The sequence below is a fragment of the Spermophilus citellus genome (assembly GCF_964194105.1).
Source record: "Spermophilus citellus genome assembly, chromosome: 3".
NCBI lineage: Eukaryota > Metazoa > Chordata > Mammalia > Rodentia > Sciuridae > Spermophilus > Spermophilus citellus.
Window position 1 is genome coordinate 12,358,963 of NC_138184.1, and position 27,705 is coordinate 12,386,667.

At 48.0% G+C, this 27,705-nt stretch overlaps 1 protein-coding gene across 1 annotated transcript; it reads right to left on the reverse strand.

Annotated features, from left to right (window-relative positions):
* Positions 1–24,612, reverse strand: LOC308644464 (adhesion G protein-coupled receptor E2-like). Its single transcript, XM_081285635.1, has 18 exons — positions 24,489–24,612; positions 22,801–22,854; positions 22,504–22,626; positions 21,844–21,999; positions 16,065–16,181; positions 15,650–15,822; positions 15,462–15,539; positions 14,882–15,059; positions 11,768–11,875; positions 11,215–11,438; positions 10,849–11,025; positions 8,592–8,789; positions 7,127–7,362; positions 4,815–4,881; positions 4,174–4,265; positions 3,026–3,194; positions 2,832–2,942; positions 1–1,062 (listed from the first exon to the last, which is right to left on the reverse strand). The coding sequence occupies exons 1-18, from the start codon at positions 24,583–24,585 to the stop codon at positions 1,054–1,056; spliced, it is 2,367 nt and encodes a 788-aa protein (XP_081141761.1). The 5' UTR covers positions 24,586–24,612; the 3' UTR covers positions 1–1,053.
* Positions 24,613–27,705: the final 3,093 nt, after the last annotated feature.

The following is a 27,705-nucleotide window of genomic DNA, read 5'->3' on the forward strand; positions in this document are numbered from 1 at the left end:
CACCCAGAAATATCATCAGTAATTTTGAAATCTCACCTATTTTCAATGCATATAAATTATTGGGAATCACATGGAAATAAATGTGCCAAGGAATTTTCCAAGTCTACATTAACCCTGATACCAAAGGACAATTGCTTGTTCTGTAGAAGCACTACAAGACAAAGAAGCTTTTACTTGCATTAATTAGCACAAATAGAAAAAGTTACAAAGTATATTCATGCAGTGTCCATGGGGTGTCCATGAAACCTTTTGTCCAATCAAGATGTCCATTGGGGCTTTTTCCTTCTTTGGAGAGGCATGGACCAGAGTCACATAGGTCCTTTCTTAAAAATAGCCTTTTTGTAAGTTTCTTAGCAGATATCTGCAGGTGCTGTTTGTACTCACTGCCCAGGAAGTGACCCAGACCCATCTCCCTGTCTTCCCAGTCTTCTCTCCTACTCTTTTCTTCTTAATTACTAACATGTCTGTCAGGAAATTATCTGGGGATCAATTTTCTTGGCAAATTGGCCTCTACATGACTATGGAAGATCTATAGTGGAATATGGCATTCTGGGGAGCCTTCCACATCCTCAGAAGCCCACGTCCCACATAGAGCAAGGTCTCTTCCTTTTAGGCACCACAATATTTCATTTTTCTAATTTTTTTCTATTTATATTTTATTTTTTGTCAAAAAGTTTAAGGTGAGTTCTATTCCTTTTAAATGTTGTTGATGTGAGCATCCTGGGAGGGTGGTTTTCTTGATTCTAGAATTTTTGCATGGAAGAGGCGTTATAGGTAGGGTGGGCAGTAGAAGAACGTTTAACAGAGAAAGTGAGGAATTGGGCTGCAGATGGCATCTGGATGTTGAGTTTGCCCAGCACCATGTTGGGCATGGACAGATTTCAGGTTCTGCAGGAATTGAATGTCGATCATGTCCTCCAAGAATTCCTTCACGTGGCCAACACCATGAATATCTTGAAACACACAGCACAGAGTCTTTGTCCTGTCTTAATGGCTAAAAAATGGTGGTTCAGATTTTCCATGGGGAAGGAGGCTGTAGCTCCCATGATCTTTCTAATCAGTCTGGAATGATAATTATTTTAAAATGACATAAGATTATTGAAAAATAACTCACAGCTTCCATTTAAAAAAGGAAAGAAAATAGTTGTTAGATAAAGACATTTCAGTTGCTCATGTACAAACAAGAATATGAGATGATGGGTAAGTTAATTTCCATTATTATAGTAACCATTTTATTTTCTGTATATTCATGGGACACACCCCAAAAATACACAATGAGCTTGTTAAGCTGTTGTGCCTGGGGGATGAGCACTGGAGGGTCTTAGCAACAATCCTGCTCCCTAATTTTTCAAAATTTCAATTGACAAATAATAATCATCCCTTTATGGGTTATGATGTTGCATGCACACACACACACACACACACACACACACACACACACTTCAATCACATAATTTTCTTGCCCAATGGATTTATCAGGGCATGATCAAGAGGCCACATGAGATTTCATTTTGCTGATTTTGGACTTTCTCAGAAGTGAGGCTGATTCACTGGAGCCTTATGAATGCTGTGCTTCAGAAAATTATTCAGAACTGGTTACAAGACAAAATGTTTTGTTTTTATTAAATGAGCCAAGGCAGGGATTCCAAAATGAGAGGAAGAGAGTCCAGGAACTGAAACCCTGGAGATGCCCCATTTAAGGGAAGATAAAATGACATCAGGCCACCAACAGAGTGGACGTTCATGGTCCAGTGCCCAAGATGGTAGAAACACCTGATCAGACCACCTGAATTTCAGAAGCCTTCGTTCCCTATCTGATGGTTTCCTATTTTCTAGATAAAATGTTGACGTTTCCGTTCTTCAATGTGTATATCATTCCTAGGGCTGTGGTGGAGGGAGGGGGTGGTGAATCTATTCAGTTATCTACAACCAGATGCAGCTTTTGACAGCTCCATGAGAGAGAAACCCAAACTATGTAATTGGTGTGATAGACAAAATAGACCCCACAGACGTCCACACCCTAACCCCATAGTCTGTGAGTGTTACCCTGCCTGGAAAAGGTAATTATCAAGAAAGAGTATGTTAAAGATTAAAAAAATCTAATTTTACATTAAATATACTTAGATGGCACATACTAATGGTATATTGTGATGTTTCCCTGCCTGTCTACAGTGTTGAGTGTTTACATCAGATTAAACATAACTATCTCCTCCAACATGCATTAGTTATTTGTGGTAAAAACTCTCAAAATCTTTTCTTTATAATTTAAAGAGACTTGGTGCTAGGATGGAGCCTGGGCCTTGCACGTACCAGGCAAGAGCCCTGCCACTGAGTGGCCCCTAGCGCCTCAGAGCTGTTGGAAAGGCACAGTGCACTTTGTGGTCTAGTGGCCCTACTGTGCGACACACCACAGAGCTTCTTTCTCCTGACTGTAACTTAGTACCCACTGATCAAGCTTTTCCCACCCCTCCTCCCAGCCTCTGGGAACCACTGTTTACACTTTGTTTCTATGAGATCAATGTTTGCATTTCACATATCAGTGGGATCATGCATGTTAAGCATCTTGAGATGAGAAAATTGTCCTGGATTGTCCAGGTGAGCTTAAGGTCATCACCAGGGTCTTTAGGAGACTCAGCTAAGGGTGGGGACAAATGATAATAAGTGGGAAGGAGGTGTGTGGGAGGGAGGGAGAGAGAATAATGTAAGGTGAGCGCACAGGCAGGCATGATGGTGGAGTCCAGGAGACAGTGGAAGCATGGTCTGAGGACAGGAGGAGAGAAATCCTGCCAATACCAGGGAATGTGAGCTCTGGGAGCAGGGAGTGACCCTACCGTGCTGGGTCGGGATGCATCGGACACAGCCTTGCTAGACAGAGTGTAGGACTCGGGTTCAGCTGTCCGTTTCCTGATCCTCTTGAACCATTTCCTGTACTGCTCCTGGACCTGCAGAGGCAATTCACGCTCTGGGTCAGCTCACAGAGAGGGGTGCGGGTGGGGAGGCATGGGTGGGAGCTGGGCAGGGGTACCTGTTGGCTGAGGAGGCAGTACACCAGGAAGATGAAGACGCCCTGCAGGCTGTTGACGATGGTGAAGAGGTAGGCCATGACGGGGGCCAGGGGGCCCACCTGCAGGACACCCAGACACCAGGTGCAGCCCAAGATGAAGAGATGAGCCATTGCTTTAAATGTCAGCATCCTAGGTTGGGGGAGAATGGAGGCTTATAATGCACCCACAGGAAAATCAGGCTGTTCTCCTCTCTACCCATGGATGTACCTACTCTCCCCTGTAAGCGATTTCTTGGACTGAGCTCTGATCTTTACTATCAATGATACCTCACAATAGAAATGCCTCTTTGTTTACAGGACAGTGATACTGCATAAGGTTAGTTCCAAAAACTCATTTTCCATGAAGATCCCTAATTTCATTAACCAGTGTTACTGAGGATGCCCTGTGCTAGGGCTTGGACATGAATCACAAAGAGAGGCTGGGGGCAGGGATGCATGCCTGTATTCCCAGCTCCTCAGGAGGCTGAGACAAGAGGATCACACAGCCTCGGAAACATAGTGAGGCCCTATCTTAGAAAACAAACAGAAGACAGAATTTCTGTTTTCATTAATCGTATGCTCTGTTCAAGTGGTAATACAACTAAGTAGCGATATGCAAAAATTTTAAAGGTTAATCAGAGGAACCCAGAAGAAAGAGCAAGACTTATACACAAGATGCTGGTGATGGATCAACCCCGCCCCCTGGAGGATTGAACTGGAGAAGCATTTTTCTACAGGGGAACAGTTAGTTATAGGGTGGGAAGGATTCTGAGCTGAGGGTGGGGCAAGAAAGTGCAGCCTGAGACGTGGCGACTGTCAGGAGAACAACAATGCTCTTGGCACTCTTGCTGTAGAAGAGCTGAACAAGAGTCCAAGCATTGCTGATCAGCCAACGCCAATTCCTCCTGAGGCTGAGGGAGTCCCAAGCTGGGATCAGAGTTGGAGGCATTTTTTGGGCATCTGCAGCAGAGCCCTGAGTCTGAGATGGCAGCCGTAGAAGGGCAGCTACATTCGTTATTTCTGGGCCACCCAGAAGCCCTCAAGAAGGGACACGAGGGGCTGCCCAGGCACATGACTTTGCTCTTGGGCATCATCCACTCTGTGGGGTTGTGTTCCCTGCTCCATCTCACCTCGTGTTCTGGAGGGTGGACACATCTCTGTTGATGGAGGACAGCTTGCTCTTCAAAATCCAGAGGGTCATCAGGAAGAAAACCAAATTGACCTTCAAGAAACCACAAAGGAAAGACAGCAGCATGAATCTGACATAATTTTCCTGTGTACATATATGACCACATCACAGTGAATCCCACCATCATGTACATTCATGAGAATGGGCTCTTAACTAGATGAGGTATATTCCATGCTTGTGTAATTGTATCAGAATGGATTCTACCATCACGTATAACTAAAAAGAACCCCCCCCAAAAAACTGTGGGTGGTTTATGAATATCTTCTTTTCTCTTTTTCAGTTCTGTGGAGGGAACCCAGACCCTAGTGCATGCCAGGCAAGCTCTCTGCCCTTGAGCTACACCCAAATCCCACACAGCAAAGTTTTACTGAATAAAAATTTAAATCTGTTATCTCTCCATTCTAGCCCATGTAGCTTTTAGTATTTGACAATAGCGTTAGAATTTGTAGATGCAGAAGTCTTGGAAAACCCAACCCAACCATAAGAATCCAGGGATAGTCCTGTTGTTATCACCATCCTTAATATTCTGCTCTTCTAGTGACCCTCATATGAACAGCAAGGAACTCTGATGACATCACTCACACAAGAGATGGCACAGGCGGGTCCAAGGAAGCCCCACACAAACCCCTGTTCTGGGTTGAGCCAGCAGCTGAGCAAGAGAGAGAACAACATCACTTTGCTGTGTTCATGTAGGAATCCATGACCAGAGTTACTCCACACATTCCCAACCACAAGGATGGGAAGCCAGACTCCCTGTATGTGTGATATGTCACAGTACACTCTACTGCCATGTATATCTAAAAAGAACAAATGAGAAATTAACAAAGAGAGAGAATAAGTGCACTGATCCTTGAAAACACAGAGCAGTTATTTCGATCTCTTCCTCCCTTTCCTCAACAAAAGTTGAGTGTCTGGCTTTCTGTCTGGCTCTGAAGTTACCAAGAAAGTAAACAGGGTTGTATATCTCCCAAGTCTCACCTCCAGGAGGATACACACTGTAGACACATTGTAACAATAAAACAAAAATGGAAGGTTCTGAGGATGAGTCCTGGAGGCATATTAAGATTTGTTCTGTGGGATTAGGATGATTAAGGAGAATTCCCCAAGGAAATCAAATGTTAATAGGGACATAAAGATGGATGGGTGTTACTGAGGTAGTGAGCTCTGGAGCAGAGGACTGTGAACATGGTCACAGTGCTTGAGAGTCTTGTGAACCTGACATCGTTTTAAGGGCTTATTTGCCCCATTCAATATAATTGCTTTTTGTCTGCTCCTAAACTTACCCAATGACCACAATTCTTTCATGGATTTATGGACATGGAGTTCATGTACCATAAAATTCACTCATTGTTACATTGTCATGCGGTGTGCATTCATGAATATGTAGCAACAAATCCCATCATTATGTACAACTATAAAGCACCAATAAAAATGCAGAAAAATGAACTGCACAGTTTCTGTTTGAACAAACCAGTGGTGTATATCCAACACCACAACCTAACTGTGGAACATTCTCACAGCTCCTGAAAGAAACATGTGCACATCAGCACCTGTTCCTCCCTCCTGCTCCCACCCCTTACCTTGCCCCCAGCCACAGGAATCTATTTTCTCTTATCAATTTCCTTCTTCTTGGCATTTCACAAAATTCAATCATGAAATGTGTGATATTTAATGACTACATTCTTTCACTTAACATATTTCAAGTTTCACTCATAATGCAGCATTTTAAAAATGAAATTCGCCCATGAATATATTAATTGTCTGTATTAGAGGAGTCCAGCATGGTATTTCCACCCAGGCCCATCGTGTGCACTGATTTAACCCAACCTCCCTTTTTTGCTTTCCTTGCCACTGCCGTGTACCCTTCTGGATCTCTTGACTTCACTGTTCTACTTTCAGGTGGATTTATTTTTTAGCTTCCACAAATGTGAGACAACATGTGGTACTTGTCTTTCTGTGCCTGGCTCATTTTTATCCTTGTTGCTACAAATGTTAAAAAATTTTTCTTATTTAAGGCTGAATAGTGTTTCATTACACACACACACACACACACACACACACACACACACACCTCCACACACACATCACCTCTTCTTTCTCTATTCATCTGTGAGGGGCACGTGGGCTGATTCCGTGACTCAGCTATTGTGGAGAGTGCAGCAATAAACTTGAGTGTGTGGATACCTGCTAGTTTTACCACCTTTGGGCACTTAACTAAATTGTCCTTTTATTTCCTCATTGATGAAATCAGGCTAATGAGAACATCTACTTATAAGTAGAGAAGTGAGGATTATTTGAGTCAATACATATAAAAGTGGCTAGAGAAGCACCTGGCATGAAATAAGCACCCTGTAAATCTTACCTATGGCACTATGTTTCATTTTTAGTTTTGTAATTATGTCATTTTTTTCTACATCATTAAAGTTTATAACTGGTATAATGAAATCCCTAGGACTGACATGTGAGCTTAAGCAATTAAGACCTTTCACGGGAGAAGATGATGAGGACTACTGTCCCTTTCTGATTGCATATCCTCCTGTCACCATGGTAACCACAATCACAGTTTGGTGATTATCTTTGTCTATTAGTTTGATTATTTAAACAAACTCTACTTTCCCAAATGAGGATTGGGGCATTCTATAGGATTTGGTTAAAATGTAGGTTAAATTGAAAATGAAAAATTTTCTTTTGATTTTATATTTGCTATTTCTAGGAGAGAGACTTCGTTAATTAATTAATCCTTACTATAATTTTCCACAGGAAAGATGCCCTAGGGGTTACTAGTTAGTGCCAGTCTCCATCTTAAGCTCTGAAATACTCAAAATGCTACTTTGGTTCAAGTGAAGGCCATGGACATGCTCGAGAGGAGAAGGACAATTGGGTTGCGTATTTACCGAGCAGGGGTGCCATACAGGTGAGGTCTGGCTGCTGCAGACACGGCCACGATGGCGGCCGGGACCCCGTAGCCCACAGGGAACATGAGCCTCCTCATGAGCCTGTTTCTGCTGGAGGAACTGAGCACAGTCAGGTTCCGCGCGGTGAGGAAGAGGAACAGCCCCTCCAGCAGCATCCAGGTGAAGGAGGCCAGGTAGAGGTAGTGCAGGGCGCCCGCGGTGACTGCACACAGCACCTGGGGAGGAGAGAGACCCCAGGGCAGCGTCAGGGTCTGGGGGTGGCCCTGGACGCCCCCTGCGCCCTGTGGCAGGCGATTCTGCTGTGCACCAGGCGCTGCACTGTGGTGCTTCAGCCATGGGCTGTGTGTGTGCTCCCATAGATCACAGCAGAGGGAAGGGGCCTGCTGCCCAGTGACTTCACAGCCTCCCAGCGCTGCCCTGGGGCATTCCTCATGCAGTAGTGGCTATGCTCTTGTGAACAAACTCGCTGTGCTGCTGGTTACTGAACAGCAGGGTCACAAGGACGGGCAGGACCTACTACTTACAAATGGCATCCAATGATCATGTGGCGGCTTATGCACTTACTACACTATGATTTTCACATTATTTTAGAAGTGACTGTAGTTCACAGGGTTTAGTATCTTCCCTCCAAATGGTGCTGATCCTGGGAACAGCTGAGGACGCACATTGAATGACAGTATCAGTAGCTGGATATTCACCCATTCCTGGGCTCTTAAGAGACAGAAGCTCATTAAGTAATTCCTTGAATCAAAGCAGAGAACATAATCAACCCAGAAGGTGGGCAAACCTACAAGCAGCAGGAAAGAGCAAGGGAGCAAACCACACAGCCCACAGCACTCCAACAACTGACTCTGTAGGCATGACAACAGAGAAAATGTTGGAGAAGAATTTAGAAAGCTCCTAGTTAAAATGTTGAAGGAGCTGAAAGAAGATGTAAGGAATGAATTTGGAGAAGATACAGGAAGTGGAAGATCATTTCAATAAAGCCAGAGTCTAAAAATGAACTAATAGAAATTCTGAAAATGAAGGACTCGATTAACCAAACTAAAAATTCAGTAGAACCTTCTTTTTCTCTTGGTAAAAAGTGTCTGCTGTAAAATGAGGTGCCGTGTGACGCCAGCCCAGTCGCCTCCTTCGTGTCTCCTTTTTGAATCAGGAGGCCACGTCCAGTGATTGATATATGGCATCTAGAGTTTGCGTCAGTTCACCCTATGGGTCCCCTAAGGAAGGAATTTCCCAGGATGCAAGCCCTGTTGTTAAGCAACACGAGATGTAGGTGATGGGGTTGTCAAGAGGGTTCCTTTTCTCATTGAATCCTTCAACGTGAAATGGGCATCGACCCCCTCTGGACTTCCCCGGGGCCCAGGCTGTTTGATTAGGAGCTGGGCAGCCTGGCTCCTGAGTTCAGCACCCCTGAGTGGGCGGGGCGGGGACACCTAGGTACCTTGGGCTGGGTTCTGTCGATGGCCATGAGGAAGAGCAGGTGGGCCAGCAGGAGGCAGAGCGAGAGCTGCAGGTGCAGGGAGGTGCTGGTGTTCTGGATGGCTCTGCACAGGAGGAAGGTGAGGGCCGCCAGGACCAGGCACAGCAGTGACACACTCAGCCCCACGCAGGTGATGACGCTCAGCACGGGGTCGTCGTCCTGGGGCAGAGGGAGGAGCCTTCACAGCCACGTGCCCTGCTCTGGGGTAGGAACCCCTCCACTATCTGTCATTTGGTGCAGCAGATTCAGGAACAGAGGGACCTGGTTCATGTGTGAAGCTGATGGGGGAGGGGCTCCAGGTTCAGAAGGTTGGACTGTAAGGTTTTCTGAATGGAGCAGGTAAGCGGCTAGAAGGGCCCGGAATTCCTGACTTTGGGGCACAGTAAGGCACATAAGTGATATGTACGTGAGTGTGTGTGAAGCCCTTGCTGAGGGTCCCTCTGTCCCTGTCCCACGAGGCCACAGGACAGAACCTGTGCCTCAGTTTCCAGGCATTAACCTCCCATCCCAGACACCACTGGCCTCAGTCCAGCTCTGCCTGTTCCTAACTGGCCACAAGTCCCTGTGAAGTTAGGATTAGATACTTGGTTAAAAAATAAAATAAATGATAACAGTAGCTTAAAATCCACCTTTCCCCACTTCTTTCTGAAAGTCATCTTAAAGCCATAAGGACATTTAAAAGCCCACCATCAATTCTATTTCAATGTAATTGAGGGAAAGAGGAGAGAAGAGGAAAGAGGGAGGGGAAATGTTCAAATGGTAAACAATGAAGGTAAAATTTCAAAGCAGGTGCATCTGGATCAAGTGCACACAGATGTTGTTTGTGTGGGTTTTATTTTTGCAACATATCTGTAAATTTGAAATGGTTTCCCAAGAAAATCTTTGAAAACAAAGTTCAAACCCTGCAGGTGACATTTGTGCATGGTACATTTGAGACCCTGTTGTAAAGACAAAATTGGGAAATTAGGAGGCAGGACAGGGGAGGAGCAGAGGGAAAGAATGACACCTGATAAATGAAACAGAGCCAAAACTTTCAAAATAAATGCCTCTGGATAAAGAGTAATGGGGTGGGGGGTTTTCTTTTCATTTCCTCGTGGTTTTAAGAGGACTTGGAGAAATAGGTGGGAAAGTGTAAATTTTAAATTGCCATCATCATTAAGTTTCTTACTTTAACCAAGTATCTGATCTATTTCTTCTATTTTTGTTCTTGAAACGTATCTAAAAAATTGAAATTGTTTCCTAAGAAAGCACTTAAAAATAAATGTTCCTCCAAGGGATGTTAACATGTGCTGAATTTTGATAACTTTTGATGTAAAGACAAAATCTAATTTCTGTAATATATCAAAAGCTCTTGGCTGAGATCTTTGTCATGCTCATAGTCACAGGGTGCTCACAGTAAATGCCCATAATGTGGGCTCACCTGGGAGTCTGAACCTGGGGAAGCAGAAGTGTCCAATCACCTCGCTAGAGGAGGAGGTAAACAGCCTCCAGTCCAGCCATCCTCTCTGACTCCCCTGACCCCCTCTGGCCTCCACCTTCACCAGACCTTCCTTTTTTGTAAACCTGAAACCTGATCATGGTTGACTTACAGACCCTGGTGGTAAGTAGAATTCTAACTTGGTCTTCATATGTCCACCCCCTGCTGTTACACAAACCTTCTTCTAATTATTTAATTATCTGATAAACTAGGTGTTGCTGTAGAGGGATTTTGCAGGTGGAATTTAGGGCTCCATCTGTTGACTTTTAGATTAGGGAGTTTATTCTCCTGATCTGGTGTAATCAGGCGATTGCTTTAAAGATCTGGACTCTTCTTGGGAAAACATTCAAAACTTGAGAGGGATTCTATACAAGGGCATTTTCATGCTAGTTTTCAGATAGGAACACTGGTGTTTTGTGAGAAGGCCAACCAGGGGTCACAGGAGAGGAAATGTGGGTGGCTCTTAGGAACTGAGTGTGGTCCCCCCTGACAGCTGCTAAGAGAAGGGAACTGGACTTTGCCTGCATCCAGGGAGCTGGAGGAGGGCTGCAAGACCCAGAAGAGACTGCGGCCCTGGCTGATGTGATCTTGTCAGTCTTTTAGAATCTGTACAAGGAACTCATCCCCCTGTGCTGGGTTGCTGACCCACAGAAACCACGAAGGAACAAATCTGTTTTACTTCATCAGCGACACTTGCATAAGTGTGTTTTGCAGCAATCAATGCTGAAGGCAGCCTCTCACCTGCACGTGGTAGTGGACCATGAGGACGGCAAAGCTGCTGAGGTGGGTACAGTGGCAGGTGGTGCTGCCACCTCCGGTGCTCACTGTCCTGCAGCCTGCAGTGGTCCAGTGACTCCCATTCTGGCTGTCCTCCCAGAAGACACAGAGCACCTTGTGCCTTGGTGCTGGTGTCACCAGCTGTAGTAAGAGGACAGGGGTGTGAGCTGGTCTTCCTGTGCTCAGAGATGCTGACCCAGGAAGGGCTGGCTTTCCTTTGTGGGGTGCACTTGTGGGTAGTTCCCCTGAACCTCAAGGTTAAGAGGAGAACAAGGGTGTGCCTGGGGCCTGGGGCTCTTCCCACACCATGGTCCCCCACCCCCCACTCACAGGATGGGAGAAGGTGAAGGTAACTGATGAGCTGAGGTTCTGGGTTTCGTTGCTGCTCAAAAAGACTGAGACAACATCTGAGAGCAGAACAGAGGAGACTCTTGGCAGCAAGTCCTCCTGTGTCCCATGGGGAGCCACCTGCTTCTCAGGCTCCAGGACCAGGGGAGCCTCGGCCAGCAGCTTGTCCATTCCTGGGGTGGAGACCAAGCCCACCATAGAAGGGCCTGCAGAATGAGGCCACAGGTGAGTCTCAGGGTCTCCTCCAGGGCCTCCTCCTCAGATGGCCTCTCCTCCTTTTGAATTGTTGTATTATAATAATACATAATAGTGGGACTTGCTGCTCCACATTCACACGTGCACACATCAGAATGTGGCCTCATCACTCCCCAGAACCTCCCCTTTGGACGCTCTTCTAGTGACCTCTTCCCACCCACATCACCCTTTAGTCTTTAATTCTGTATTTTGGGCATCTTTCCCACCCTGAGGCCTCTTCCAAACAGGATGGTACTGGTGTAAAATGGACATTCCACCTTCTCCCCATCTCAGATGTTACCTGTGTAACAAGATTCCTGTGCCAGATTCCAGTTTAGCTGCATCTTTGCCTGATTCAGACTCAAGGTGACATTGCAAATTCCTTGCTTCTGCACCTCCAGGGCCAGTTCTATGAGTCATGGCAAATAGACGTTTTATGTTAGGAATATATATATATATATATGTATATATATATATATATATATATTGTATATGTACATGGGTATATCACATATGTCATGGACCTATGTGTAACTTCCAATTCACTAAAACCACACACATGTATATGTGTATATATAAACACACATGTGTTCACATACATGTATGTACACATACACATACACACATATATATGGGTTGTGTATATATATGTGTGCATACATACATACATGTATATGAAATCTGAAGTTATGAAGAATTGTAACAGTAGGAGCAATTGTGCATCAACATATTAGATAACTGATGATGAAATGGACACATTCTGAAGGACACATAAACTACCAAAAGTGACTCAAGAAGAAGTGGAAAATTTGAAGAGACCTATAAAGTGTAAAGAGATTGAATCAATAGTGAAAAACCTCCTAAATGAACATGTGAGATCAGATTTTCACCCAGTTCATATGGCTGAATTTCACTAACCATATTGGGAAGAATGAACATGAATTCTTTCTAAACTCTTTTAAACAACACAAGAGGCATCTAGTAATTCCTTGAGGCTAATCTTATTCTGATGTAAAAACAGATAAAGGCATCACAAGAAAACAAGAGACCTATATCTCTTATGAACATAGAGACAACAATCTCTAACAAATATTAGGAATAATTTTAACTAAGAGACTCAGGACTTGTACATAGAGAACTACAGAAGGTTTTGAAATGCATTAAAGACTCCAAATGAAGGCAAGGACACCTTGTGTTCATGGATGGGGAAACTATATTGGTAAGATGGCGACATGCCCCAAAGAAATCTACAAAGTCAATGTCATCCCTATCCATGTCCCAATAGCCATTAATATTATAATTTGCTAAAATAGAGAAACTCACCTTCAAACTAACACAGTATTGCAAGAGATCCAAGTAGTTAAAGCGTGGCTGAAAAGAGCAACAACGTTGGAAGACTCACACTCCTGATTTTAGAACTGATGGCAAATGAGCAGAGCCCAAAGCAGCCTGGTACTGGCATGAAGACAGAGGGAAAGGTGAGCCCAGAAATAAACCTGCACCTCTGCAGTCAGTTGGTTTTCAGCCAGGGACCAAGACTATTGAATGGGCATAAGAACAGTCTCTTCAATGATTGATGAGGGATTAATGGATATCCAAGGAAAAAGAAGGATGTGGACCCCTACCTCACACCACACACACAGATTAACTCAAAATAGAACAAAGGCCTCAATCTAAGAACTAAAGCCCATAGGAGGAAATATAGTGGTATCATTCTGACCTTGGATTTGGCAATGGATTGTTAGATATGACACTGAATGTACAAGCCATGAAGGAGAAAGTAGATAAAGTAGATGTCCTCAAAATTCAAAACATCTGACATTAAAGTGAAACTATTATCACAGATGTGAAAAGATAATCCATAGGATGGAGAAAGCATTTCAAGTTGCACATCTCATAATGGTCTCCTGTCAAAGTAGATGCAAAGCTCTTACAAAAACTCAAGAACCAAAGGAACAACCCAATCATAAATGCAAAAAGGATCTAAACAGACATTTCTCCAAAAAGATACACAAATGTCCCAGAGGCACATGAAAAGATGCTAACCATCACCAGTCAACAGGGAGATGCAACTCAAACTGGCAAGGAGACATCACTTCTCATGCACTAGAACAGCCGTGATAAAAACCAGATGAATCAGAAGTAACATGTTTAGCCGAGGCCATGGAGAGAACACTCTTGCACCCCGCTGGTGGTACTATGAAATAGTGTGGCCATTCTGCGAACCGACTGGTGGTTCCCCCAAAACTACACATGGAATTACCATGTTACCTATGAAGTCCAGTCTATAGCAGACACACCAAAGCACTGAGAACAGTTATTCAAACAAACACTTACACATAAATATTCTTAGTAGTGAGTCACAATAGCCAAGGGGTGAAACCCACCCAAATGTTCATCAGTGGCTGAGTGGGTCAGCTCCACACCCATAGGATGGAATCATATTCAGCCATGAAAAGGGATGGAGTGACGCTATGCCATGCTCAACAGCATTATTCTAGGAGAAAGAAGCTAGAGGGACAGGTCACACTTTGTATGATTGCTTTTTACTAAATGGTGGAATAGGCAGCTCCATTAAGACAGCAAGCAGGTGAGTGGATGCCAGGGTTGGGGGAGGGGAGGAGTGAGGGATGAAAACTGAGGAGGCACTGAGTTTGATTTTGGCGAAAACTGTCTTAAAATGGAGGTGATGGCTGCATCAGTTTCTGAATGTTCTTGATTCCACTGAAATGTCGAACTGTTGGATTTTAAATGGTGAACTTAATTAGTGAAACTTGTTCAGTGAGTTTTACCACAATAAGACAATTAATACCTACATATCAAGCAAGATTAATCTATATTACTCCAAATTAGCTTTTGGGAGCTGTTTCTATTTCGTTACCTAAAATTCGTAGGAAAAAAGTTTTTTTTTTTTTTTTTTAGTTGTAGATGGACACAATACCTTTGCTTTTATTGATTTGTATGTGGTGCTGAGGATCAAACCCTGTGCCTTTAGGCAAATGCTCTACCATTGAGCTACAACCCAGCCCCTCTAAAATTCCTTTTTGTCATTTTTCTTAGAGAGAGAGAGAGAGAGAGAGAGAGAGAATTTTAATATTTATTTACTTATTTATTTAGTTTTCAGCGGTCACAACATCTTTGTTTGTATGGGGTGCTGAGGATCGTACCCGGGCCACATGCATGCCAGGCGAGCGTGCTACCGCTTGAGCCACATCCCCAGCCCCCATTATTGTCATTTTAGTGCTGATAATGTATACTATATTGTACATGTGTACTCTTTTTGGTTTTCTGCCTTTTTCACTGTGGTGATTATTTATGGGAGTCACGCTGAGGTACAGTGTGGCCACTCAGCTCTAGTGGGATCAGAAGAGGAATGAGGCTAGGAACAGGGGCTGGTGCAGAGCCAGCGACTTACGTGTGCCTGCAGAATAATTGAAGGTCGCTGTCCCCTCAGGCAGACCCCAGCTCAGGTTTCTCAGGGCACTCTCCAGGTCTGTCAGCAGGTGAGTGGCCACGCAGTGCTTCTGTGAGGGGGGTAGCGTCTCCATGTCCTCAGGGGTCTCCAGCAGCACATATACCTCCTGCATGATCTCCTGGAGGGATGGGGGCACAGAGCAGGTGGACTTGGGCCAGAAGGTCCACATGAAGAGCTTGACCACTCAGCCCCAGAGAGCAGACCCAGACACTGTCCAGTTGGGGATAGAGAGAGCATGGTTTGGGACTCTCTGGGTGTCCCTTGCTCCTCAGAGGTCAGCCCTGGTTCCTGACTGTCAAGGATGACAAAGACCAGGATGAGAGCAAGAGGACAGACAGTACACGTGGGCATCCAACAGTGTGTGTGGCTCCCAGTGTCCTCTTCCACCTGCCCTGGGAGAGTGGCCAGCTCAGAGCAGGACCCCACTGTGCTTGGGCCTGTCCCCCTTCCCCCAGACCACAGCTGCCCCACCTCCCTCTATGGGAGGTTTCCACCTGCTTCCCCTGGATCCTGCCCTTACCTGGATGGCGTCCTTGGCCTGATCTGGCTTGACATCCTTGTGCAGATTGTTGACTTTGTCAGTGAAGCGGGAGAGTCTCTGGGGAGGTGAGATGAGGGATCACGGTGGGTGGGAAGCTTCTGGCAAAGGGGTGGAAAGGGTGCTGCACCATGAATTCCCACCTCCTTATCATGGCTGGGACGGCTCACCTGGCTGTGGACTCCAGGGGGCAGAGACCAGGTGTAGCTGTGCCCAGTCCCGGGGTAGCGGCACCCAGTCCCAGGATAGCGGGGCCCAGTCCCAGGATAGCGGGGCCCAGTCCCGGGATAGCGGGGCCCAGTCCCGCTGTAGCGGTTCGGAGACCGGGTGTCGCCAGGCATGACTGTCAGGACAGGACAGTGGTTCATTAGGAGAAGTGCACATGTGTGTGGGTGTGTGCAGGAGCATGTGCACGTGCAGATCAAAGTCAGGATAGAGAGAGTAGAGCAGAGAAGTGAAATGAGGCCAAGCAGTAGAGAAGGGAGTGGCTGTGAGGGCGTGGCTGAGACAAGCATGGGGCACAGATGGAGTCCCCTCCAGGCCAGAGTGTTGGCTGGGACTGTGTCCTACCCTCGAGTCTCCTACCTACTGAATTTCCCCGCTGGGTCCCTGGGTCCATCGTGGTTGTGGGGAAACTGAATGTTCCAGGTGTGACTGAGTCCCTGTGGTCCCTGGGAGGGCCAAGTCTTATCCAGACAGTCTCTAGCAGGGGAAAGAAGACAGAATGGTGCTGCAATGAGCTCCCTGTGGGCTCCTTATCTTGATCCCTCTCCCTTGCAGTTCCTGCAAAACGGATGGGCACAGGGTGTTCTGAAGGTCCAGAAGTGGCCCTCTTCAGGGCGTTCTGAGTCTTGGGGAGAGAACAGGGATGGGCAGCCAGGTGTCTTGCTCGGCCCTGAGACGCCTGGAGAAGGTGGGGCAAGGAGCCCAGGGAGTGGGTACCAGGTCTGCCCATCACTGACTCCATGGGCTGTGAGGCCAGAGGTCCTATCTTCAGGCGCAGTGAAGACCACAGTGTTGAAGGGTGAGGAGGGAGCGAGTAGGGCCCAGCTGAGCCCCTCACTGAGCTGCGGCTTCACCTCCAGGGTTCTTTCCCAGTGGGGTCCACACAGGGGCAGGGGTGTCTTCCACCTCACCCCTGCTCACCCTCCTCTGCCCATCACCTGAATGAGCTCTTCCCCCTCACCCCACCAGCCCTGGCTTCTTTCTAACCTAGCAACACAGCGTGGGGCACAGAGGGCGTGCCAATAACGATAGCCACCATCTGAGGCCGAGGGCTTGTACTTAGGAGGATCCTGACCCTTAGGTGCAGTTGTCCAGGCTGCTCACTGCGTCAGGGTGCCCAAGCCCATGGTAAGCAGGGGCTGAAAACCAACCCACATTCCAGTATCAGGTTGAGCTGTGTCCACCTGGAGAGGAGGAGCTTTTTGAAAATTCAAAAAAAAAAAAAAGCTTTTTCCCTTTGGTCAAGGCTTGTACATATGACACAATGTGCACCCACGGGGATCCTGTCTGGTCAGAGTCCTCTTGATCCTCAGTTTAGCCAGGCTGTCTTACAGGCACCTGTAATTTTCATAATCCCCCTGGAAGACACAGGAGGTAGGCACTGTTATGATCACCTTCATGATACAGATGGGTAGACCAAGTGCAAAGAGAGGTAGTGATTTGACTAATAACATGCAGCTAACAGGTGGCACAGGCAGGTTTTAGGCCCAGGCAGCCAGTTGCAGAGCTGGCCCCTGACGTTCATGCTACCCTGCTTCTGTGCTGGGCAACAGGTACACACACCTGCCTGTCTCAGACCAGGGCACCACTCCTGTAACCAGGGTTCTGCCGTCTAGATGTCACAGGAAAGGGCCTGGCAACCTCAACCTGATGATGGGGAGGTGGGGGAAGGGCCTACCTTGCAGCTGTTCTCCTCTCATTAATAAAGGATTCTTGGCTCCAGAAATGGGCACACAGCCTGGGCTGCACGTGCAACAATTGTGCCCTGTATGACCTGGCCGTCTGCAGATTTTCCACGGGGCACTCTCATGGCCCTCATTTGGTGATGTCTGCAACACGACAGGTCAGAGGCTCACCTCCCAAAGTTGTGCTTTCTCTTAGGGAAGAGACCCTGGTCTCAGCCTGACCCTGCTGTGAGATGTGGACAGACCTAAGACCCCAGGTGGACCTCCTGAGGCCGGGCTGCTCTGGAAGTCCCAGGACCACTCTGCTCTCTGGAACAGAGCCCAGGGACGTGGGTTCAGATTCTGTGCCATGGTGGGGCCTGGCAAGGGATCTACATCTCCTCTCCATCCTGCAGTGGCAGAGGGAGGCCCAGCCATTCCCTGGACCCTCCCCTGTGGGAATCTTTGCACCACTGGGGTCCTACAGGTGGTCTACGCTCAGGGAGAAGGTGGTAGTGATGGCCACTCTTGATGCCTAAGCAGTGGGGGTGGGAGACCATGGCCAAGGGCTTCCCAGAGTGACACTCATCATTAACACCTGAGGATAAAGCCAGGTGCTCAGAAACAGAGCAAAGCTGGGCACATCCCATGACTTGACTTCAGAATCTCCTGTGAAGCTGTAGTGACAACACAGTGCGGTTCTGTATGGGGACACACAGCCACGGAGTAGGACAGACAGCCCAGAAAAACCCACGTATTTACAGCTGATTTTTGATGAAGGTGCCAAGAGCACACAATGGGAAGGACTCTTCAGTAAAAGGTCTGGGGACCTGGACATGCCAACCAGGAGGACATCAGACCCTCCCCTCACACCACATAAAAATCACCTCAGATTAAACAGTGAAGGTCAGATTGGACCTGCCCAGCTGCTTAGCGGAGAGCACAGGGGAGAGCTGGTGACGTTGGCCTGTCAGTGATGGTTTGAAGGGACCCAAGGCACAGGCAGCAAAATACAAATGGACCAAGGGGATCGTAGCCAACTAACAGCTTTTGAAAAGCAAAGGAAACAGTGGACAGAGTGAGGGACAACTCAGGGAACGGGAGGCACACTCACAAGCCACGCATCTTATTAAGTGTCAATATGCAAAGTATCATGAGGAGCTTGATCAAGCAACTCAGCAGTAAGAAACCCGCTCACCCCATCTGCCAATGGGCAAGTAACCTGAACAGACGCTTCTCAAAGGACAACAGGAGAAGGGCCCAGAGGCCCAGGAGAAAACCCTCGCCATCGCCAATCCTCAGGGGACTAGAAAGGAACTGTGATGAAATGTCACCTCACACCTGCTGGTGGCTATTGGGGAAGCCAGATGGGCATACAGGTGGCCAGCAGGCAGAGCAAAGGACGCTGTGCACACCATGGCTGGGAACGTAAGTGAGCCCCGCTGTGACGGCAGTGGGGACGGTCCTCAGATATTAAAAATAGAACTACCTCTGAGCCACACCTGTTTTTTTTTTAATTTCCTCAGTGGGGAAAGTGTTTGCTTAGGGCTTTGGTAAGTTGTTGAGGCTGGCCTCAAGCTTGTGATCCTCCTGCCTCAGCCTCCAGAGCTGCTGGATCGCAGGTGTGCATCACTAGGTATGGCTAATGTTCTGTATTCTTGACAATTACTAAGGGATTTGATTTGAAGTGTTCTTACCACAAAAATCAGCACGTGAGGCATTGCATATGCTAATCAGCTCCATTTAGCCATCCCATTGTGCACACATGTTTCAAAACATTCTACTTATGATGAATATGTACAGTATTTTTATTTGTCAGTTAAAGAAATAAAGGAGAAAACCAGGAAAACACTCCTGGAGAGGGATGGCTGAGATGGTTGTGTAACAGGAATGTCCTCAGTGCCACAGAACTAGTGTACTGGAACGTGGTTAAAATGATAAGTTTTATGGATGCAGATTTCATCACAATTTAAAAACCTGCCACTGAGCAGCAACAAGAAGAACTAAAGCGAGGTGCTCAAGCAGGTGAGGTGGCACAGGCTGTAATCCCAGTGACTCAGGAGGCTGCTGCAGGAGGATTACAAGTTCTAGACCAGCCTCAACAACAGGGAGGTCCTAAGAAATTTAGCAAGACCCTGTCTCCAAATAAATAATCTAAAGGGCTGGGATGTGGTCAGTGGTAAGCTCCAGGGTTAGATCCCCAGGACGAAAAGAAACAAAGAAATGAAAATCAAAAATAAAAAATAAAACAAACCCAGGTGCTCAGGCCCCAGCCTGCTTCCAATTCCAGCTGCCTTTCCTCACAGTGGCACAAATGCACCTTCGATCGTCCCCAGGAATCCCCCAGCTCCTAGTGTGGCACTCAGAACTGTGGGTGGACACTGACAGGCCTTTCCAAGGTGCCCAGCTTGTCTCCGGGGAGTCTTGCTGTCCCCACCCCTGGAGGAAGTTCCCCCTTATCAGAGAGGGCCACAGACAGGAAATGAGGAAGCTTCTGGAAGCAGCTCCCAGCTGAGGCCCGGGGGTGTTTCCTGGCGTCTTATCTCTCCTGGTCTCTAAACGTGAGGGGACATGCTCAGGAAGCAGGTCCCCTTTGAGTGCCACAGGGACCCACAGGACAGAGGCCTGAGGTGAATGGCCAACACAGCAGCCTCAGAGAACCCCAGACAGGAGTGAGTGACAGCTCATGGCAGATGGCCCTGGGTGTCCCAGAAAGGGGCCAACGGTTCCCGGAGCCCAGAGGATTCCTGGGTCAGGATGAGGCAGGGAGGGCTTCTGGTCTCCTGGACCCATTTTGCACCTGAGGATGCCCTGCTGGGACCCCTCATCCGGGCTGTGTGGATCCACAGCAGGACGGGCCAGGACAGGGGCTGATGCACCCTAAGGGCCCCTGTCAGCCCCCATGGGGCGATCACAGTCCCCTCCCCTGTTCCCAGCTGGTAGCAATGGCTGCAGAGGTGTGCCGTAGGTGGAGGGGACGAGGTGGGGTGGGGTCGCGTGGGGACAGCTGGGAATGAGGTGCAGCAGCACCCCCAGGGGACCTTCCACCAACTCCCACATTTCCCCACATCCTGGGCTCAGCCTCCCCCCCCCCAGCTCCCTGGGTTCCCCAGTAATGAGCCACTGAGAGCCACCACCTCATGGGATCTCTGGGCTCCAGGCTCCTGGGGGCAGGTACAAGGAGGGCTCCAAGAGAGGAGGTGGTTTTGCTGATCCCATGCTGCTCTCGGGTGGCCAGTCCAGGCTTCGGACCCAGGGAGCTGACCCCTGCCTCTGACCTTGGCCTTCACACCACCTCCCTCTCTGTGCTGGTGGGACAGTGGCCTGGAGTGGGCACCACCTGTGTCAGCCAGGGCCTTGGCCCCTGTGTGCCACAGGATACCTCTGTCCCAGTCCTCTGGTGACACCCCTGGATCTGGAACCAGGGGACAATGCTGAGGTGGGCGTGGGCTGGAAGCTCCTCATCCCTTCAGACCTAAGGGCAGGTGAGCACAACTCCTGGCCCAGGCCCTGTTCAGCTCAGAAGCCATTGCTAACAGCACTTTCTGGGAGCCAGGACCTGCTCAGTGCCTTTGTTCTCATTTCCCTCCTTATGACTCTCCCCTTCCCTACTTTGTTCCTCTGGTGCTGGGGACTGAACCAGGGACTTGCACCTGCTAGACAAGTGCTCTACCACTGAGCTATGCCCCAGTCCAGGACTCCCCTTCTGCGGATGGACACACTGCAGCACAGAGAGGTGAGGTGCCTTGTCTGAAGTCACACAGTGAACCAAGAGCAAACCTACCTCTGGTTTTGTTTTTGATTTTCTGCAGTGCTGGGGAGGGAGCCCAGGGCCCTGGTCATGCCGGGCAATTTCTCTGCCCGGGTGCCGCACCCCAGCCTCTACCTTTGTTTGTAGCTTTAGAACATAGGGGCTCCTTCCTGTGGGTTATTCTTTTTTTTCTCTCCCCTGCCTCATTTTCCCCCTTGGAATGGGGCTGGGTTGAACTCCTGGGCTGCAGTGATCCTCCTGCCTTAGCCCCCCAAGTAGCTCAGAACACAGGCACAGGCCAAGTGCCTGGCTTGTTCTTTTAATTTTTTTTTTTTTTAGTTGTCAATGGACTTTATTTATATGCCCTGTGGGAATCGGACCCAGTGCCTCACTCTTGCTAAGGCAAGGGCTCTGTCACTGAGCCACAACCCCAACCCTGTTTTTTTTTTTAATAGAAAACAACAATGATGTCATCACATCTCTCATGTCCACAGGGTTTCCTGACAAGCACTCCGGCCATCGGCACAGGCAGAACTAGCAGGATGGGGCCAAGTAGCTGGTCCCAGAGTGCCCTGACCCTCCCCGTGTCTGGTGCTGGTGACAGATGCACGCACAACTGCCCCATATCACAGTCCAGGTGCTGAGGCTATAACTGAGCGGTGTCCCCAGATCAGCTCTGGTGCCCTGAACTGCATGTGGGGTGGGGGTGAGGGGTGGGACTTACCTAGACAAAAGGTCTCATTCTCTTCAGTGAACTTTTTTAATTCAGAAAGGAAATCAAATCCATATCTGCACGTGCAGTAGGTTCTCCCTATTTCACCCTGGCAGTAAGAAGAAAATCCACAGAACAGCATCGAGGGCTGGAAACATTCATTGATGTCTGCAACATAATGGGACCAAGGGTCACCTTTCAAAGATGTGTGGTCTCTCAGGCAAGAGACTCCTGTCCCCTACTGGCCTCCCAGTATGGGGTCTGACATGGAGTTAGTATGTGTCGGAGAGAATCTTGGGCTTCAGTGCTGAGGCTGTGCTTTGCCTGGAGCAAGCCTTTCCTGAAGACCACACAGTCTGCTCTGTTCATCTCAGTCCTCTGTCTGACACTCCCAGTTTACACACCAGGGACAATGCCAAGTTGGGGGTTGGGCTAGAAGATCAGCATCATCCTCTTCAGACCTAAGGGCAGGCTGAGACCAACTCTTGGAGCCCAGGTCTTCTCTCTGCCAGAGCCATGCCATTCCCTGGTCTCTCTGCCATCTACTATTTCCGTTCTCTTTTCTGTCTTTGATGATGGCTTTGAGGTCAAAGGCTCAGCCCTTGATCATTACCCATAACCCCACTGGCACTGGGCACCTGCAGTCTCTGGCCCCTCCCCCAACATCTTTACCATCACAGATCTCCAGGGGGTGGGTGAAGATCTCTACAGACGAAGAGTTCAAAGTCAGGTTGCAGCGACAAGCCGGGGTGACGATACATTCCAAGGAGTTGCTAAGGCACCAGGGAGCACAGGCTGTGGGGGCACAGACTGGTCAGAGGCTGGAAGGGGGCAATGTGGTCCCCAGAGGAGGTCCCAGGAGGTGGGGAGTTGCCCTGAGCCTCCCTGCCCAGGCCTCTCCTCCCTGGGCTGGGGTGCAGGGCCCCTCCCAGGCTCTGGCTGTGGACAGGCTGCTCCCCACACACTCACCCTGAGAGCCCTGGGCTCCGGCTCTGGAGAGACTCAGCAGGACACACAGCAGCCCTGTGACACAGAGAGGGCGGGACAGCGGGCCCAGCAGAAAGAGGAGGCCAGAGGTGATGCACTGGAGGGCAGGGGCTGTGGACCCTCCTGGGCTCGGATCTGGTCCACTCCTCAGAGGGAGCCCAGGTTGCGCCTCCCAGAGGGTCTGGGGGATGGGAAGGGGGCTGAGCCTGGCAAGCTCTGGGCTCCAGCCGGGGCTCTCCTGGACTGTGGGTGGGGGACTGGAGCCTGGTGGCCCTGGTTCAGACCCTGGAGCACAGGCAGACTGCCTCACTGCCCCGCCTCAGTTTCCCTTTCTGTGGAGTGGGGACAAGATGACACCCACGTCCTAGGGTCACATGGGAACAAACCCCAGTGTGTCAGGATGTTTACCACCATCGCTGACCTTTAGGTAGGAAGGGAGGGTCAGGGCCAGCTGGTCTCTCAGGTCCCCTGCCTGGTCTCTCAGGTGCTCTGGCCCTGTCCCCTTCCTCAGGGACACACACCACACTAGCCACCTGGCCTGCAGCTGTGGCTGGGGCACCTGAGAGCCACATCTGCCACCACCACTGTCAGCCCCACGGCCTGTCCTGGGACCCCATGGTGCCCTATTACCCCCCAACAGGAAGGTGCTGTGGGCAGGTGCTGGGCTCAGGCTGGGGGCCTCCTCCTGATGTTCCTGCCTCTCAGCAGCTGCCCCCTCCCAGGGCACATCCTGGGGACCCTCCTCAATCAACGGGGCCTTAGGTACATGATCCTATTGCTGTTCAACAGAGAGACAGCCAAGGAGTCAAAGAGAGTCTGGTTCTCAATCCCTAAAATAAAGCCTAGGGGTATTGGTGGTTCCTTCTTGGTCAATTTATCTAATGCGCTGCCTGGACAGCTGCTCAGGCTCTAAACATTGCCGTGAGGCCTTCATCAGAGGAGACCCCATTGAATGTGAAGATGCAAGAAAAGCAGGATCCCCTCTCCTGTGTGGGGCTCATCTAACCCATGGAGGCCCTAAGAGACCAAGACTGGCCCCCGGAGGAGGACGGAGTTCTGGCCCAGACTGCTTCTGGACCTGAGATGGAACATCAGCTCCTCCCTGGTCTCCATCCTGCCACCTCCTCCCTGGTCTCCATCCTGCCACCTCCTCCCTGGTCTCCATCCTGCCACCTCCTCCCTGGTCTGCATCCTGCCACCTCCTTCCTGGTCTCCATCCTGCCACCTCCTCCCTGGCCTCCATCCTGCCACCTCCTCCCTGGTCTCCAACCTGCCACCTCCTCCCTGGTCTCCATCCTGTCACTTCCTCCCTGGTCTCCATCCTGTCACTTCCTCCCTGGTCTCCATCCTGCCAAATCCTCCCTGGTCTCCATCCTGTCACCTCCTCCCTGGTCTCCATCCTGCCACCTCCTCCCTGGTCTCCATCCTGCCACCTCCTCCCTGGTCTCCATCCTGCCACCTCCTCCCTGGTCTCCATCCTGCCACCTCCTCCCTGGTCTCCAACCTGCCACCTCCTCCCTGGTCTCCATCCTGCACCTCCTCCCTGGTCTCCATTCTGCCACCTCCTCCCTGGTCTCCATCCTGCCACCTCCTCCCTGTTCTCCAACCTGCCACCTCCTCCCTGGGTCTCCATCCTGCCACCTGTTCCCTAGTCTCCATTCTGCACCTACCTGGCAGAGTCTGGACTTCCAGCCTGCACAATTGCATGAGCCATGTTCTTAAAATAACCAAGTTCCCCTCTCTCTGTAGCGCCCCATTTGGTCCCATTTATCTGGAGAGTCCTGCTGCATCAGGGAGTAAATGAGAAACCCCACTGTGTGCTAAAGTTTGCGCTAGGGAGTAACTTCCTAGGAACAACTTTCTCCTTTGAGAACTTAATAATTAAAAAGAAAGAGCTGACATTCTTTACAAATACCCTCCCTGCTCTCCCTTAAGGGACAGTGAGAAAACCAGCCAGAAATGAAGCAAAGGACTTGCTGGTGGCTCCTAGCTCCCTTTCTTGCCTGTCACATGTCATGATTCCACTTACCATGGAGCAGTCTTAGACATTCGCTCCTCATGGTGCCGAGACCAGCCAGCCCAGTGACGGAGGACGTTTGGTTCTGGTTGGAGTTAAGAATGCTTCCTGTTTAAATATGACTCGTGACGAAGTTGACCACAGTGAGGAAATCACAGTCTGGATGCTTTCTTCCTCTGATCAGTTCCCTGTGAATTTCTCAGAACTCCAAATATTCGCTTAGTTTGGGTAATAACTGTGCTGACGATCTCCTTGGACGTGACTTCCATCTTTCAAGACAGGAAGGTGGGACACTGTGCATTAGAAGCTCAAGCATGAAGGATCATTCTCCTGGTCTTCTTGCCCCATAAGGACCTTGGTTCAGAATGAATAGACTTATCTATTTATTACCTATCACTAGACTTACTTGTGTAACTTACATGAAAACAAGGCTCATGATTAAATATAGAACTCAGGGCTTTAGTAGATGGGACAGGAGAAGTCAAACAGCCCAACACGTGACTCTCCTCTGGGGCAGGGAGAAGGTGAGTCTGTGTAAGTTTGTGTCTTACTGTTTCCTTTCCCCCAAAAGCACCATGTCCCCAACCAGAGACAAGACTTGGGATTTTCAACACTTACACCTAGAAAGTCTGAGAAGATAGGTCCCGCAGAGCCACCTCTTCCCCACACCACTATTGTTTGTTACAAATTTTAGCATTATTTTTTCTGTATTTATCTTTCACAATCACATTGAAATAAAATGGGTAATTGCTGTGAAAAATCAGACTATTCTTTTGAATACCCAGAAGACACCTTATTCTTTGCAGTCTTTATTGTTAAGTGTGCTAGTGTGCCGTGCATACACCGAATTCTGTATTGCTTCCTGGCCCAATCTGAGTTCATCTGCAGAAATCTCATCTGTTGTGAATATGACGTCTGTTCTCCCTTATAAGCTTTAAGCTGACACTTGTAACAACTAAATAATATTAATAAGTATATGCACTATTGAAAAAAATCTTATATTCCCAAAGGGGACTGTTATGTTTTCAAATCACTTCTTTTAAACTCAGGCTCCTCTTCTTGCACCTGTAAAGAGACAATATTATACTCTAAGTATTAACTTGATAAAACCATATGCATTATATTTTGACTGGCCTTTCCCATTCAACTTTGTGTATTGGACATTTTTTAAAATATGAGCTATAGTATGGACAGGTATGTGCTGTTTTAAAAATTTATACTGACATACCCTATTTATTTTGCTATACTTTATTGGTGGTTGCTTGTATGTTATGAAATTTTTCACTCTTGCAAACATACTGCAGCAAACCTTAGAACTTTCTGTAAAAATGGGATTGTTTAATGTGATGTAGATTAAAAGAAGTGTGTTTGGTGGGCCTTAGGTGTGCACCACTTAAATTTTCATAACTGGTATCAAATTGCTGAATAAAGTGTCTATGTAAATTGACTCCACAATCTAACATTTAAGAATATCCATTTCACTGCTGGTCTAACAACTATTCAATATAATCAATTTGGCAGATTTTCCTGAAATAATGCTTGAAATATTAGCACTCTTTTAAAAATTAATTTCAGTTTCCTTGATTGCTGGATATTTATTTGCCATTCATTTTTCTTTTTCAGTTAAGAACATACAAATTTCTCTTTGTCCCAGTGGCTCAGGATGCTGAGGCAGGAGGATTTCATGTATAAAGCCAGCCTCAGCAATTCAGCACTAAATAATGCTGCTGTGAACATTGGTGTGCAAGCATGTGTTTGAGTCCCAGTTTTCCATTCTTTGGGGTGCACATGGATTGGGTCAAGATGCTGGGTGATGTGATAATTCTCTGTTTAACTTTCTGAGGAACTGCCAAACTGTTTTCCACACTGGCTGGACCATTTTCCATTCCCAGGAGTAGTGCATGAGGATTCCAGATTCTTCCATCCTCACCAATATTATTATTTTCTTTTTTAAGAAATGTTACTTTTTATATTACTTATTCATGACAGGATTGTCAATAATCTGTAATGATCATTTCAGGGCCATTGTCAAATGTGTATCCTAAATGTACGATATGTATCCATATCATTTCTTCCTGTTGAGATCACCCAAAATTTTCTCTTCTAGTTTTTTTAAAAAATTACATTCTGATTACCTTTCGTCACTCTAGAATGCAACAGAACATCAGAACATATTCCTCTTAACTGTGACTTTGTGCCTGTTGACGACCTTCACTACCCTTGCTCTTTGCTGTCCAGCCCTGGTAACCATTAGTCTCCTCTCTGCTCCCCAGACACCAGCAGTTCTGGGTTCCACCTCAAGGGGGATTCTGCAGTCTGTGCCTCTCTATGTTCTTTCTGGGGTGTGAAGTGCATCTCACTGTGGTTTTGCATCAAGTTCAAATTTTGGTCTCCATAAGTAAAGTTTCGATGGGAGACAGCCACACCCGCTCCTTTGGTATCTTTGATGGCTGCCACCCTCATGGCAGAGCTGAGTCACTGTGAGAGACCATGTGGCCTGTGAAGCCCAAGACATTGACTATCTGCCCCTTCACAGAAGTTTGCTGGGCCCTCCACTCAAACAAGTAGGCAAGGTGAGAACCATATTAGTGAATGTGTGTGTGTATGTGTGTGTGTGTGTGTGTGTGTGTGTGTGTGTGTGTGTACTGGCACTTTATTACAATTACCGTCAGCTCTGTTCCCTTAGTTATTGCAAGGGCTAGCTATTGCTGCAGAACAAAGAGTCCTCAATGCAAATGGTTTAATAAGGTTTTTATTATGCAATGGGACTATCTGTTGGGGGTTTTATGAGTCTGGCTCAGGAAAAGAATATGGATGTTCACAGGAGAGCCTGTGGCCAGAAATCATACGATGGGCAGGAAATTCATCTC